The 16,151-nt window shown below is 58.3% G+C and overlaps 1 protein-coding gene and 1 pseudogene across 1 annotated transcript in view; both read left to right on the top strand.

Moving 5' to 3' along the window:
• The window catches only part of LOC129399368 (calcium homeostasis modulator protein 2-like), a 31,506-nt gene extending 23,121 nt beyond the window's left edge, over positions 1-8,385 (top strand). Inside the window, exons 2-3 of the mRNA XM_055119188.1 lie at positions 5,602-6,045; positions 7,972-8,385. Coding sequence (XP_054975163.1) covers positions 5,602-6,045; positions 7,972-8,385 — 858 coding nt within the window. The remainder of the gene's footprint in view (positions 1-5,601; positions 6,046-7,971) is intronic.
• Positions 8,386-13,556: 5,171 nt separating this feature from the next.
• Positions 13,557-16,151, top strand: part of LOC129399369 (calcium homeostasis modulator protein 3-like) — a 29,435-nt pseudogene continuing 26,840 nt past the window's right edge.

The following is a 16,151-nucleotide window of genomic DNA, read 5'->3' on the forward strand; positions in this document are numbered from 1 at the left end:
GCAGTTCCCTTCTGGGCTAGCCTGCCCCAGGCCTTAACTCCTGCATTTTGTATCTGGGCAAACAACCCGGGAGGGAGCATAGGCTTTTTGCTGTTCATTAGTATCAAAAGGCTGATTACCTACCATCATATCTAGGTCCAACCAGCGCCTTCCCCATCGGCAGCTGCATTGCGGTGGGCAGTGTCTCTACAATTCTCATAAAATTCAGATTTCCAAAGAATAAAGTCTCCTCCAGAAAAGACGGCTCTGGCCATTTGATGCCAGTCGTTAGGGGTGAGCCACAGATCTCCCAGGGTCTCAAGGCTGGAGAGAGTAGAAGGGGCTACAGGGCCTTCAGCTCCTTAAGAGTAGTCAAGCCCAAGTGATGACACTCCCTTCGGGCTATCTCATGTCTGTCTTCTCCCTCACCTTCTTGTTTAATTATTTCTTTCACAGGAAAGACCTGCAAAGCGGGAGTACTAGATTGCTTAACACTTGGCTGTTCAGGGAAAGGTCCCACCATGTTCTTTCCCGGTGACTCCCGGGCGGGTTTTGAAGAGTCAGACTTGGGCAGAGCCTGTGACGGCTCTGTGAGCTCGAGATCGCGGGCCCGAAGTTCTGCCACTAAAGAGTTATGCTCCTTTATTAACTGAATCACCTCTCGTAGCACCTTTGTATGTGAGACAAGGGCTTTTTTGGCTTGCTGAAAGTCAGGGAGGGGAGGAAGAAAAGGACCAGGGCGTGGCTCATCGGAGGGGATAGGAGCTGAGGGGGCAGATTCCATGACTCCCTGTGGGTGTGTATGGCCCAACATGGGCTTGGGAAGACGAAAAGGCAGGGAAGTTCTATGGAGGAGGTTGTTGGAAGAAGGGAGGCCGGTCAGGATGACTATAACAGGCGGCCTCCGCCTCCAATCCTGCCTCTTCATCAGAGGGAAGCTGATCAGGAGGAATATGAGATATGGAATGGAATGCTGCTGGTTCCTGACTCAAAGTCTTGGATTTAATTACAGGATTGTGAATGGGCGGCATGGTGATAGAAACAGAGTCTTGGGCATCAGGGGCATTAGAGTGGAGGGACTTAAGTTTAGGACTTGAGTTTATTTGAGGACTTGATTTTATTTGAGGGCATTCTAAGGACCAGGAAGGCCTAGACAAGTTGTTACTGCCCTCTCTATATCAGGGTACCACTCCCTAACACTTAGGATCTCATTAATCAGTGACCAATAATTATAGCTGGTGATGGGAACCTAGTCAGGCCCAAACATCTTATAGAAGTCCTGAAGGGCGTCTCCTACCCTTTACCAACGCCTCTCATTGATGGTGCCCTTTTGAGGGAACCAAGGGCAGACATGGTCAAGAAATGTATAAACTTGGACCAAGACTTTCTTTTTAACTTTTACTCCTCTAGTTTTTAATGCTGTTTTTAGATCAATTACGAAGTTTTCTCTGACTGATAATCCTTATCCCATGATAGACACAAAAAGGTAAGAGCAAAGAAAGTAAGAGTGAGAAAGAGTCACCAACGTCCAAATACGAGGTGACAAATGAGATGCTTAATAACGAGTACTTATTCGATACACAGTTTTTCTTCTGCGGGGGATACGTGAATTTATCTGGGATTTGCGGCTGTGACCCCCTAATCCTGTCACGGGAGATTTCCAGTGGCAGGCACCCTCGTGGCGTTTAAATGCCCGACCCCGTGCCCTCAAGGAAGATCATAGATTTGGTGACTAGTGAAAACAGCATTCGAAAAGGCACACCACGAGGGTAATGAAGAAAGTTAAAGGCAGTATAACAAAAATGCCAAGGTCTTGTGGTGAAACACAAACGAAAGGAATAGATGTCAAGCACCCCAAAGGCGGGGGAGAAAGGAAGATGGAAAAGGAAGGAATTGCCTTACCTTTTCTTTTAGGCCGCTCCTCCGACCACCTAGTCTATTCCAGATCTAGGTTGAAACACACAGGGATAATCACCGCTTACCTTTCCCGAAGTCCTCGCCCACTCCTACAGGGCTGACCTCTATGAACGTGGCCACTCCTCCAGCGGTGCTCTTCACAGGGGTCCCTCGTGCCTCGGCCCACGTTAGGCACCACCTGTCCTGACCTGCAAAACCAGATAACAGGGTTCATGAGGAGAGGGTGCGAGAGTGATAGGGAGACGGGAGACAGACAGACACACACACACACACACACACACACACACACACACACACACACACACACGTGAGCAAAAGCTACTTGACTGTGACTCCACAGCGCTTATGTATGCTTAGGCTTCAATCTACTTTCCTCATGGCCTTAAGGTAAAACTAGAAGTAACTAATGGCACCCGGGGCAACTAGGGGAGATAACAGTAGATATCCAGAAGGCTGATCTGTCTGTTCCTGTTGGCTAACTATCCTGCTCTTGTAAAAGTGTCCCAGTCCTCCGGTTCTTGTAAAATGGCTTTCTCAACCTGTTTGTGCGAATGTTTGACCGCAAGCTACATGCCGAAGGCCCTCACCACAACAAACTAAAACTCCTAGAAGAGAGTATCGCGGAATTTCCTAATGTGACCGCACGACCTCTTATACTCTAACCCACTTATGTACCAAAAGTAGCACACATTTGTTTAGTTTTTAACATCGTTGCTTGTATTCTTTTATATTCAGGCTTCAATGACTCCAGAATGAAATACAACAACCTTCATACACTTTCCTCTCGTGGTGGGAAGGTGCTCAGTGGTGAGATTGGTGTTTGAGTATTATCTGCAATGAACTACTGTGAACTACTTTATGAAAATAAAATATATAAAAATGGTAAAATAAATAAGCAGTGGTTGGAGAGATAGTCCAGCAGGCAGGGCTCTTACCTTACCATGTGGCTGACCTGGGTTTGACACCCTGGACCACATATGCCAGGGGTGATCCCTGAGCCAAAAAAAGGCAAGGAGTCAGCCGGGTATGGGCAAAAAACCAAAAAGCAACACCCTGCTCCAACTTCTTTCACTGCCGCCCTCAGAGCTCAGGGTCCCACATGCTGAAGTTCCCCTCCCAGCACTCCTGAGATCTGGGCTCTACTTTTCCTTTGGTTACTTTGAGGGGGTAAGAGGCTGCACCAGTGGTGCTCAGGGTTTGCTTCTGGCTTGGTGCTCAGGGGTGGCTCCGGGAGATGCTTGTGGAATCCTGCAGGGTGAGCAGCACTGAGGCCCGGACGCCAGGACTCCTGCAGAACCTGTGCTCCATTTCTTCCAGCCATCACACAGCTCCCAGGCCCCGGGGTGCTGGTTTTTGTTTGTTTTCCCTCCACCCTAGATTTTATTTTGTTTTGTTTTTCTTCTTTGGGCTTTACCAAGCATGGCCCAGGGCTTACCCTGGCTCTGTGTTCGGGGATGACTCCTGGCAGGCTCAGGGGATCATCTGTGGTGCCAGGGATTGAACCCTGGGTCAGCCCCATGCAAGACAAGTGTCCTACCCGCTGTACAGCCCCCTCCACCGACGTCTGAAGCAACACCCGAATTAGCTGACCCGAGTTAGCTGACCTGAGAGTCAGCCCTGCAGGCAGCAGAGTGCCCAATCCCTCCCTCCTTCCCCCCTGCTCCCAGCTCCTCCCGCCCTCTGCCCTGCAGCTTCCCACTGCGGGGCTGACATCCTCTTTCCGGACTAAACCTTTCTGAAGTCAGCAGGCTCCAGCACAGAAGCAAAGCAGGAAGGCGGAGGGCAGCGCCTGCAGCCCCCACCCCAGCGAGCCTCTTGTCGTGGAGCCCAGAGAGGACAAAGCCGCACGCCTGAGCCCTGCAGCTGCTCTGGGTAAGCAAGGCGCCAGCCCTGGGTGTGAGTTTCCCCGGGCAGAGTGGGGCTGGTCCCCACTCCTGTCTCCCAGTCTCCCATCCCTCCTGTCGTTGTTGGCAGAGTCTGGGGTGCCCCTCCCTGGCCCGGCTGTAGTCTCAGAAGGCGGCCGGGTCCCTCCTCAGATCACCCGCCTCTTCATGGCCAGGACTCTGGAGCCCTATTTGGGCACTTTGCACCCAGAGTCTGCGCTCACGGGAACCTTAAAGCCAAGAAGGGCAGAGGCAGAGAGAGGGCTGGCGCCTGCTCCCACGACCCCACAAACTCCCTTCCTGGGGAGCAGGAATGAGCCAGGATCCCTCCAGGTGGGGGTCAGATCTCTCCCCTCGCCTCTCCTCTCCTCTCCCCCGCTCGCCCCGACCCCTAGCTCCTGGCACCCAGAATCCTTGGCCTGGAAGTTTTGGCAGCTAGCAGAAGGGGTGCATGTAGGGGGGGGCCCTGGGGTGATACTGGGCAGATGCCCCACCTGTCTGCTGCCCGCAGCCCTCACGCCAACCCAGCCTCTGCCTGAGGACTGTGGCTTTAACTCACAGAGATGGAGAGAATGATGGGGAGACAGGCCACACCCTGGGCCCGGCTCAGCTGTGTGGGAAGTGAACCTCAGAGAACCCTGTGTCCTGGGGCCCAGACTTCCTGTCGCTGGCATCTAGGGGGCCTAGCTCCAGGGTGTGGTGCTCAGGGCTGCCGAGTCGGGAAGAGGAAATCAGGGGAGAGAAGGTTCTCTAGGGCCTGTGGGTGAGCAGAGAGCAAGGCCAGCAACAAGTGGCAAGATGGAAATTCGCTAGGCCCAGGCCTGAGATCCTGCTCAAGAGTCCTGCCGCGCACCTCCATGTTTGCAGTTTGCAGGGGAGGGCGCTGAACCCAGTCTTCACAGGGAAGAGGCCTGAGCTCTGCCTTGGGCCTCATCCCACACCCCAGGCTCCAGAACTTCCTGGGGGCATTTCCTGCTCTTCACAATGGGGAGCATGACCCCTTCCGCCCTCTCTGACAGTCACTCTAGAGCCCCGGCAGGAGAGAGATGCGGGGGCCATGGCCAGGCCTCTGCACTCCCTCCCTGGCCCTCCCGCCTCCCTGAGAGGACAGGGGCCCAGAGGAGATGCCCGAGTGGGTGGGAGCCGGGAGCCCGCCTGAGGCCCCCAGGAGGGCAATGGTGCCCGGGACTCTCCCCAGCGCCACTCCACAGCACTGGGTCACCTCCCCCCATCGGGGGCGCAGGTCCCCTCCCACATCAGGACACTGGCCCAACAGACCACTGCCCGGACCCAACCCACAGTCCGAAGGGAAGTGAGCGTCCTGTCACTGCTGGCAGGCCACGGGGCCCTCCTCAGCCCCCAGGAAGAAGCTGGTGGAAGCCAGGAGGTCTGAGCATCCGAAGAGGAGGGCCCACAGCTCTGTCCCTGAGAGGCCACCCTGGGCCACTGCCCCTTTTCCGCGAGTCTGGGGGCTGACAGCCCACTGAGGGGTCCCGAGGATGAGGAATGGTGGCTGAGTAGGATGTGGGCCACCATCATTGCCCCCTTATCAGCGTGACCCCAGGAGCTGTCCCTGGGGGTCAGGTTCAGAGCAGATATTCTTCTACCTCCTGCTGTCTTACAGGAGGTGCCCAGCAGCCACCACAGTGACCAGCCCGGCCCTGCTGCAAGGTGCCTGCCAGCCCGCACTTCCTCCTCGTGCAGCCCCTGCCCTGACACCATGGCTAACCCCATCATCCGCTTCCTGTCGCTCTTCTTCAAGAGCAAGGATGTGATGATCTTCAATGGGACGGTGGCCCTGGGCACCGTGGGCAGCCAGGAGCTCTTCTCCGTGGTGGCCTTCCACTGCCCGTGTGCACCCGCCCGGAACTACCTGTACGGGCTGACGGCCATCGGGGTGCCTGCCTTGGTGCTCTTCCTCATCAGCGTCATCCTCAACAACCAAACCCGGGACCTGGTGACCGAGTGCCAGTACCGCAGGGCCAAGAACTGCTCGGCCGCCCCCACCTTCCTGCTCCTGAGCTCCATCGTGGGCCGAGCTGCCTTGGCCCCCGTCACCTGGTCGGTCATCTCCCTGCTGCGCGGGGAGGCCTACGTCTGCGCACTCAGCGAGTTTGTGGACCCTTCCTCGCTCACGGCTGGAAACGAGAGCTTCCCTCTCTCCCATGCCAAGCAGATCCTGGCCAGGTTCCCTTGTGGGGAGAGCCCTGCCAATCTGTCGGGCTTCCAGGAGGAGGTGAGCCGCAGGCTCAGGTATGAGTCTCAGGTAAGGCTGTGCTGAGGGATGCTCATCCCTTCCCTGGGAGGGGGTTGGGGGCTCTGTGCCCATGCGGGAACTGATCCTCAGGAAGACTCCAGACTCTGAGTCCACTAATTAGCGGCAACCTTTAAGCAAGATTCTTATTGGGACAAGAATCATTTCAAGTCTCAAATAAGTGAGTTTTGTTCAATTTGCATTGCTGGGGAGTAGGACCCAAGGCTCAGCCATGCAGGAAGGTGTTCTGTTGCTGAGTCATTATCCCTTCTAAGTACTTGCAGCCCAGTCCTCTCCCTTGACCTTCAGTATAATAGTTTTAGTTAGGGGGGGTGGGAGAGAGTAAGAAAGAGGGAGAGACAAACAGTGTCAGGCATTCAGAAGGGAACATGAGTAGTGGGGAGAGAGCTGAGGATGCCCCGAGGTAAAAGAAAGGAACTCACACTCCAATGGGGTGCAGCTGCCCCTGGCGGGGAGGTCCCCCCTTGCTCCCGCAAAGTTCCCCGAACTGCCCTGGCTTGAGGTTTCCCATGCAGATAAGAGTCTGTTGCTAGGGTGTTGTCAAGGGCAGAGGTTGGGGGAGTCTTCTTGCAGCTGACTGCAGCCCTAGTTCCTGCTGGCACCTCTCTCCTGGGCCACCACCTGTGCCAGTGGGTCTCACGGGGCCTGTGTCTGCAGCACAAAGGGGCCCTTTCCCGTGCTCTGGGCTCCTGTAGGGCCGGTGATGGTGCGGCTTTGCAGCAGCTCTCCAGCCTCTCATGCCCGCCCACAGTCTCCCCTGCTCATGGGCCCCGGCTGGGCATTAAGAACCCAGGCTTCCAGCTCTCTCCACCTGCCAACCCACACAGCTGCGGCAGAGACCCTCTGCTTTCTTTCTTTCTTTCTTTCTTTCTTTCTTTCTTTCTTTCTTTCTTTCTTTCTTTCTTTCTTTCTTTCTTTCTTTCTTTCTTTCTTTCTTTCTTTCGCTTTTTGGGTCACACCCAGCGATGCTCAGGGGTTACTCCTGACTTTACACTCAGGAATCACTCCTGGCGGTGCTTGGGGGACCATATGGGATGCTGGGGATGGAACCCAGGTCGGCCGCGTGCAAAGCAAATGCTCTACCTGCTGTGCTGTCGCTCTGGCCCCAAGAAATCTGCTTTAGATCCCATCTTGGTCCTGCTGCCTCTGAGAAACTCACGCCTGCTCCCTCCTAACTTCAGCTGTAAGATTCGATCCGAGCAGCAGAGGGATCCCGGAAAGGAAGCAGCCGGGTGGAGGTTGAAGGGGCAGAGAGGAGGCCGGGGAGCGGCAAGGAGGCACTGACCTAGTCTCGGGACATGGCAAACACCAGTTGGGGTTGGGATGGTACAGGCTAAGGCGCAAGCCTAGCGTGCACCCAGACCAATCTGGTTCAACCTGGCACCACATGGTCCCAGAGCACTGCCAGGTAGAGCACTGGAGGCACCTCGAGCATCGATGGATAGGGCCCAGGCATCACCGGGAAGCCTGGCCACCTCCAGCTCCACAGGGTTCGGGCAGCACCACATCCCTCGGACCCTGGTCAAATACTCAGATCTGCACAGGGCCGAATGGAGGGACACCCGCCCCAGGGAGCCTGTGAGACAAGCCTGAGGCGATTTTCCAACAGGGTCGTGAGGGTGAGGAGGACGCAGGCATGGGGGAGCGCCCAGAGGGTCTCGGGAGGTGGCACGGGTCCGAGCCTGGCAGTCTGAGCCAGACTTGGTGGCTGAGATGCAGGAAGCCCTGGGGAGGCAGCAGGAATCTGCAGAGTCGAAGCAAGCGCCTGTGCCCGGGAGAGAGGGCAGAGGGACCGAGTGGCGCTGGGCATGCCAGCTTCTCCTTCAGCCGGGGAGTCCGGGCCAGCCGGCTGGGGTGCGGAGGGTCAGCCCCACCCTGGCCGCTGCAGCCCTCCTCAGCCGCCCTTTCTCTGACCAGCTCTTCGGGTGGCTGCTCATCGGCTCGGTGGCCATCCTGGTGTTCCTGACCAAGTGCCTCAAGCACTACTGCTCGCCGCTCAGCTACCGCCAGGAGGCCTACTGGGCCCGCTACCGCGCCAACGAGGACCAGCTCTTCCAGCACACGGCCGAGGTGCACTCACGCGTGCTGGCGGCCAGCAACGTGCAGCGCTTCTTCGGCTTCGTGGTGCTCAACAAGGAGGACGAGGAGCTGGTGGCCAAGTTCCCCGTCCAGGGCACACAGCCGCGGCCACAGTGGAACGCCATCACCGGCGTCTACCTGTACCGGGAGAACCTGGGCCTCCCCCTCCACAGCCGCCTGCACAAGTGGGCCCAGGGTCTGAGTGGGAAAGGCACGGCCCCCGACATGGAGGTGGCCCTGCTGGCCCCCTGAGGCCCCACCACCCCCTGCACTGCGTCTGGGGGTAAAGTGAGGCGAGAGGCCCAGGGTGTGGCCTCCTCCACCACCAGGAAGTCCCTGGTCACTCCCAGAGCGAGTGTCCCGAAAGCTTGGACCTGGCACCAGGGAATGGAATGTTTTATTCCTGAAGCCCCGGGCTGCTGGCTGGCCTCAGCTGTGACTGACCCGGCCTGAGCAGGGAACCCGCAGGGAACCCCAGTGGGCAGGACCCTAGAGGATTGCGGGGAGCAGGGATGTGTGGACGTGGCAGAGGCCCTGTCCCCTCTCCTGTCCCCTCCCGCAGAGCTGGCAGCCCTGCCCAAGGACAAAACTGGGGCTATACCACGGGCCCACGCCCTGCAGCCCCCAACAGGGAGACTGGCCCCAGGCTGCTCTTCGGGGAGGGTCCCCAGGGGAGACGTGTCCAGCTGTTCTGAAACAACCACACCCTGGCCCTGCTCCCAGGGGCTGCTCCCCGTTTCGCCTTCAGGATGCCCGTCCTGGCCCCACCTTATGGCACTGACACAAGGGCCCAGGACCACGCTGGGCTGAGGCACCGCCAGGGATGGCCCCTGGCACGACTCAGATCCCAGTCGGGGTTCAGGCCCCAACCTGCGCCTCCGCCCGGGACACAGGCAGCTGCTCCGGGAGCGCGGGGCGGCCTCGGAGAGGGAACAACAACAAACTGACACGTGTGCAAAAAAGACAGAATTCATTCTGACCCCGCCGGGGTCTCCCCGGGGTGCCTCCAGGAAGCCCCCTTAAGTCCGCCGGCCCCCGGCTCAGTCCTCTGGCATGGCGCTCCGGGCCTCCACGTACTCCAGCGCCTTGGCCTTCACGGCCTGCACGGCCGCCTCGGTGCCCTGCTGCTCCTCGTAGTCCAGGTAGCGCTTCAAGAAGAATTTCATGCGCTTGGGGGCCAGGCTCAGGTGAATGACCCGCTCGAAGATGTCCCTGTGGGGAAGGGCGGGCACTGTTGGCCTTGAGGCTCTGGGCACCAGGCCCTCCTGTGGCCACTCCTACTATGTCAGCATTAAAGACGCCCTCGGCGGGACCCATGGCAGGGCAGGAGGAGGCGCTTGCCTCGAGAGCCCTGACTGGCTTGTTCTGCAGTTTGAGGCCACACCTGGCGGTTATCAGGGGTTACTCCTGCCTTTGTGTCCAGGGATCACTCCTGGTGGACCATAAGCAGTGCTGGGAGTCAAACTCAGGTCGAGTGTGTGAGAGACAAGCATCCTCCCCCCTGGACTATCTCTCTGACTCTCATAACCCATTTTTACAAAGACTTAGGGAAACCAAGCCACTCTCCAGGGCCAATAAGTAAGCACCGAGTTCCAGTCCCCTGAAGGTCTGAGTCCAAACCCTGGAGATGCCGTGACCCCGGGGTGGGGAGGAGCCTTTCCAACATCCTCTCCCTGAGTATTCTGATGGCTTCCAAAGCCAGCTGACCCCCTGCCTGAGAACTGCCTGGGCTTTGACCCAGGGCCCCGTGAAGTAGCCAGGGAGTCATCATCATCATCATCATCATCATCATCATCATCATCATCATCATCCCATTGATCATCAAATTCCTCGAGCGGTCTCAGTAATGTCTGCTTTCGTCCTAGCCATGAGATTTTAGAAGCTTCTCCTTACTCGTCCTTCCCAACGATGCCACATTGGAGGCTCTTTCAGGGTCAGGGGAATGAGACCCAGCATTGTTACTGGATTTGGCATATGAATACAACATGGGGAGTGTGCAAGGCTCTCCCATGTGGGCAGGAAACTCTCAGTAGCTAGCGAGGTTCTCCCAGAGGGAGAACTAGATTATAAGCTTCGAGGCCGCATGCTTCCTGGAGCTTGGTTTTAAGTCTGCGGTCCGATGGTGGGATTACACTGCACCGGGGGCAGTCCCTGGGTGTGACTGCCAAGCTACTGGAAAATGGGAAATCTGGGCAGAGAGGCCCAGTCCCAATCTGAGCAGGCTTGGAGGTCTCAGCCTCGGGTCCCACACACCTGGGTTCCTCTGCCGGTACCTTCATGCATGAGGTTCATCTGAATATGTGGAGAGGGGCCTTGAGCATGGCTGTGGTTAGGCTCTGGAGGTCTTCGGTCGTGGGAGCACTGCAAGGGTCGGGGAGGGAAGCTGGAGCCCACCCCCTCTGAGGGGCCCTGGGGAAGACAGCCAGGAACACAGGCAAGAGAGTCTCTAGCCAGGGAGTACAGGACAAATTCCAGTAAGGGAAACAGAATAGATTCCAAATCAAAGAGACATTCCCTAGCCGCCTATTACTCTCATAGGATGGGGTGGGGAAGGGAGGGCCCACACCCAGTGGTGCTCAGGGGCTACTCCTGGCTCCAAGCTGGGGAATCACTGCACAGAGCCAGCACCTTGACCCCTGGCTATCTCTGGACCTTCTCATAGATGTTCTGAGTGACCTTTACTTGTGGAGAGTCTTTCTACGGATCCATCAAGCCCAGAGACCCCAGGCGTGTGATTAGTGTGTCTACATACAACCTGGAAACGTCCTCATGGCCACAATGCAAAGGCCAGTCGGGTCAGCCAGCGCCTCTCCAGCAAGTAGGGCCCCCATCAGCTCCAACACCAGGTGTTTCTCCGTTCCTGCTGTCAGTGATGGCTGGTTCCCGTCCCCCTCTCCCCAGAGGAGTCCCAGAGGCTCCTGTTTGTTCCACCCTTCACCCACAGGCGCCTGGCAGGGAGGGTGGGTGCTCTCCCAGGGAGGGAGCCTGTGGACAGTTCTCTCTCAGCAGCTTGAGGGGCACTGTCCTGCCAGCCTTCTCCTCCCCCTTTCCTGCATTTCTCGAAAATCACCACTTGGGGGCGGGAGCACGCTATGCGACTCCGCCACTATCCAGGCAAACTAGGAAGGGTGGCAGGCGGCCTGGCAGTTAGTCAAAGGCCCTAACATGAATACCAGTCTTTTGCTCTTTCGAAATATCAAAGAGCTTCCTAGGTAGGAGAGAGATCTTTCTAGCTGCCCTGAGCGACGAGCGACTTCACTGTCAATAAAACCTTGGGAGAATGGGGCTAGAGAGACCGTGCAGAGGGTAGGGCGCTTGTGACCAGCATCCCATAGGGTCCCCGAGCACCACCAGGAGTAATTCCTGAGTGCAGAGCCAGGAGTAACCCCTGAGCATTGCCTGTGTGGCCTAAAAGGAGAGGAGAGGAGAGGAGAGGAGAGGAGAGGAGAGGAGAGGAGAGGAGAGGAGAGGAGAGGAGAGGAGAGGAGAGGAGAGGAGAGGAAAGGAGAGGAGAGGAAAGGAGAGGAGAGGAGAGGAGAGGAGAGGAGAGGAGAGGAGAGGAGAGGAGAGGAGAGGAGAGGAGAGGAGAGGAGAGGAGAGGAGAGGAGAGGAGAGGAGAGGAGAGGAGAGGAGAGGAGAGGAGAGGAGAGGAGAGGAGAGGAGAGGAGAGGAGAGGAGAGGAGAGGAGAGGAGAGGAGAGGAGAGGAGAGGAGAGGAGAGGAGAGGAGGAAAGAAGGGGAGGGGAAGAAGGTAAAAAGAAAAAAAAGTTAAGAGAGAAGAAATAAACCCCTCTTCCACCTCTGAGATGTTCCTTTCTGTGTCGTTTGCATGACTGGAACCACTTTTCTACACTGCACCTGAGACAGGACCTGTGACAAGGTCAGGGTCCTCTCTCCCACCCCAGCCCTGCCCCCTGCTCCCGCCCTCATTGGCCAGACCCTCCAAAGAAGGGTCATACTCCCCTTCACAAACTCACTCCGGGGACAGAGAGGACCCCCCAAACTCAGTCTCAGGGGGTGTACTCAGAGCACTGCATTTCACGCGAGCGACACCCTCAGCACAGCACAGGGGCGCAGGGCAGCCTTGTCGCTACAAGGCCACTAAGGCAGTCAGTCCCCAGCATGGCCCGCACACACTCAAACGGGCCTCAGAGCTGGACACCCCCTCAGTCGGCATCTCCCTCACACTCCTAACGCCTCTGGCCCCACAGGGGCCTCGGAGGTCTCCTGGCTCTGCGGGCAGATCACCCCGACTGGGCATCTAGGCAGAAGGAAAACAACCTTCAGTGTCAGCCAGCCCGACTCCTTCTGACGCGGGCCTCAGTCCTCTGGGGCCCCCACCCCAGCTGAGGTGGTGTTCAAGAGAGCAAAGCCCCTCCTCTCCCCTCCTCTCTGCATGGCTGCACCCCACCTCTCGCGGCCCAGCCCTCCGAGGAACTCAGGACAGGGGATCTGGGCTGGGAGGGTTTCTCCCGAGGCCCGAGTCCCCTGGGCCCATCAGCCTTCAGGCCCTGGAGGTGTCCCAGCTCTCTTTAGCTCCCTCTCCATGTCCCCTCACACGGGCCTCTCCCTTCCCTGTGCCACACACACACACACACACACACACACACACACACACACACAGACACACACACAGAGTACCTCAGAATTGGGGAACATACAGAAGAGCAGTAAAACCCAGGTGCCTGCCGCTTGCCCCAGAGAGGGAGGGGTGGGGTCTGAGAGCCTGTCCACCTGTTTCTCCTGGGACCCACCTGGTGGTGCTCAGGGTGAGAATTGCAGGCAGCCACTGAGAACGCTAACTCCCCCCACACACACTCAAACACACACACACACACACACACACACACACACACACGTGCACATACACCCACCCACACACGCACGGACATACATACACCCCACCCCATGGCCCAGGACCCCGCGTGTCTGGCCCCCTGCTACACTGCCTCCCCTCCATGTCTTTGTCTGCGCTGGCCCCCGTGCCTGGCCCCTGGCCTTCGATGCCAGTGCTGGCACTGGGTCTGAGGTCTCCCCCAGACCCTCTAATCCAGGAGGCCCTCCTGCCTCCTCCAGCTTGACAGATGCTGAAATCGAGACTCAGCAGAGCCAGATGGTGCTGACCGAGGCCAGAGAGCGGAAGTCCACTCCGTGAGCACCTGGGCCTTCCCACACCCTGAATTTGCCTGTTCCCCCCCCCCCCGCCCCCTCCAGGACAGGGCAGGGTCCATTTGCCTGGAGGGGCTTTGGTGGTGGTGGAGCCGCGCCTCACTCAGGGCCAGAGAGGAGCCGCCTTGGGCAGCCTGGGTGGGAGACCCGCCTTGGCCGCCTGGGCACCCGGGCTGGGGGCGGGGGCTCCTCCTGCACCTCAGGCCCTTGCTTGGAAGACCCGCAAGGCCCCTGCGGGCCCAGACTCCCGCGGCCATGGACAAGCTCCGCCTGCTCTTCCAGCACTTCCAGGCCAGCTCGGAGTCGCTGATGAACGGCGTCTGCCTGCTGCTGGCCGCCGGCACCGCCAAGCTCTACGCCTCCCTGGACGTCCACTGCCCCTGCCTGGCGCGCTACAACGCGGCCTACGGCCTGGGCCTGCTGCTGGCACCGCCCCTGGCGCTCTTCCTCTGTGGCCTCCTCGCCAACCGGCAGTCGGTGCTCATGGTGGAGGAGTGGCGCCGGCCCGCGGGGCGCCGCCGGAAGGACCCCAGCATGATCAGGTGCGACCCCCCACACCCAAGTTCCAGGGCCCTAGTCAGCACCCCCCACCAACTGCACGGGCTCCCAAATCCCCAACACCACCGCCCTGTAGCTTTACTAGGGGCTCCCCCACCTACTCACCCTCAAAAACACGGCCAGGGCACCCCCTAAGTCTCCGAGGTCCCCTCGCACTCTGCAGAGGATAGTGCAGCCCTCTTCTTATGGGGGTGCCCACGCGGCAGTGCTCAGGGTTGACTCCTGACTGCGATCGGGGATCACCCCCGCTGGTTCTCAGGAGATCATATGGGGTGCCGGGGATCAAACCCGGGTCTGCCGCGTGCAAAGCAAGCGCCCTACCTGCTTGTTTGTCGGGGGGGGGGGGGACCCCGTTAGTGCTCAGGGCTTGCTCCTGGCTCTGTTCTCAGAGGTCACTCCTGGCAGGCCTCAGGGAACCGTACGGGGTGCTGGGGACTGAATCTGGATCAGAACATGCAAGGAAAGCGCCCTCCCTCCCCGCTATATGATTGTTCTAGGCCATGCATCTATCCCTGGCACCCCCCAAGTGTGGAACCTCCTGCCCGCCAGGACACACCCATCCCTGCTGCCCCCTCCCCCAGCCCTGCAGCCCACCCGGCACTGCAGATCTCCTCGCTGCTGGGGTCTCCTGACTTTGGTTTGGTGTTTGGGCAGTTCTGCTCCTAGCTCAGTGCTCCAGGGTCACTCCTGTGGGTGCTCGGGCTTGGGGCCGGGGTCTCTCGTGGCCTCAGCTCCCCACTGCTCTCCGGCCAGGTACATGTGCTCCTCCGTGCTGCAGAGAGCGCTGGCCGCCCCGCTCGTCTGGATCCTGCTGGCCCTTCTGGACGGCAAGTGCCTGGTGTGTGCCTTCAGCTGCTCTGTGGACCCTGAGAAGTTTCTGGACCTGGCCAACATGACCTCCAGCCAGGTGCAGCTCTTCCTGGCCAAGGTGCCCTGCAAGGAAGATGAGCTGGTCAGGGACAGCCCTGCCCGAAAGGCCGTGTCCCGCTACCTGCGGTGCCTGTCACAGGTAATTCAGCCTGCCCTCCCGGGCCTGGGGTGGGCTGAGGAGGGACAGTGATGTCCTGGGGGGCTTCCCGCCACAGACATGCAGGCGAGGAGTGGAAGGGGGTCCTGGGGGTCCTTGTTCAGGGCGGGGTTGGAGGTGCAGGCTCTCTGCCGTGCATGTGGACAGCAGGTGTCCACCCCCTCGGCCATGCTCCAGGGCACTGCAGAGACGCAGCTCTGTGCTTGTGGAGGGTCCGGGAGCTGCCAGCTCGTGACCATCACTCCGGGCGGGAGGGCGCGTGTGAGGGAGGGGAGGCCACACGGCATCAGCTCCAGCCTCGGTTCCTCAGAGTTTCCCTCACCCTGCCGCCGGATGGCTGCTCCCCTGGCTGTCTCCCGTGCGACCGTCACCTCAGCTCCCAGCCAGAACCTCAGTTTCCAGGGCCCCCAAGTTCAGATTAGGGGTTCCTTTCTCTGAACTCCCATGTCCCTTGTATACCCATCCACAAGACACTTCGACATGCCCATATTTCTGCTGCTAAAGTATGACCTCTGTGGGCAAAGACTGGGGTCCATTATCTCCATCAAAATACAGAACAGGGCATGCTCAGAGGGGGTGATACATAGGGCCCAAAAGCTGCGTGGACATATAGGTGGGGTGGGTAGATGGGTGTGTGACAATTGGTTGGATGGGTGGGTAGATGGAGGGATGGATGGATGAGTGGGCAGATAGATGGATGGATGGGCAGGAGTGCAGGAAAGGCAAAACTCAGGCTTTCAGCTGAGGCTCTAATAAAACGACTAACAAGAGTAAAGCCAAGCAAGAGAAACGTAAAGCTAGGAATGAAACTAAAAGCAAAGGCTTAAAATGCTGGCCTCTGTAGTGTCTTCAACAAAGAGTGGCACCTTTTGAGAAAAGACAAGACAAACGAGAGCAGCTCTGGGTTTTGAAAGGCAGAAACTGCGCAGAGGTAAACGCATTAGAAAACTAGGGGGGTGGTTTCTCTCTTGCTTGCAGAGTAGTGTGTGTTTAGGGTCACACCTAGCAGTGCACCGGGGCCATTCCTCGCTCTGTGCTCAGGAGCAACCCTGGGTGGTGCTCAGGGGACAAGAGGTGATGCTAAAGATCAGGCTCAAGTTAGCCACAGGCAAGGCAGCACCCCTGAGCGTCACTCCTGCCCCAGGAGCTGCTGCTTCACTAAGAATCTCCGGGAGAATTTACAACCTGACTTGAGGTGAAAGGGGGAAAGGTAGAACTGTTTCAGTGTTTGCTGCTTCTAACCATGTTTGAAATACTTTGCCTGG

This window comes from Sorex araneus, chromosome 11 (assembly GCF_027595985.1).
Source record: "Sorex araneus isolate mSorAra2 chromosome 11, mSorAra2.pri, whole genome shotgun sequence".
Classification (NCBI taxonomy): domain Eukaryota; kingdom Metazoa; phylum Chordata; class Mammalia; order Eulipotyphla; family Soricidae; genus Sorex; species Sorex araneus.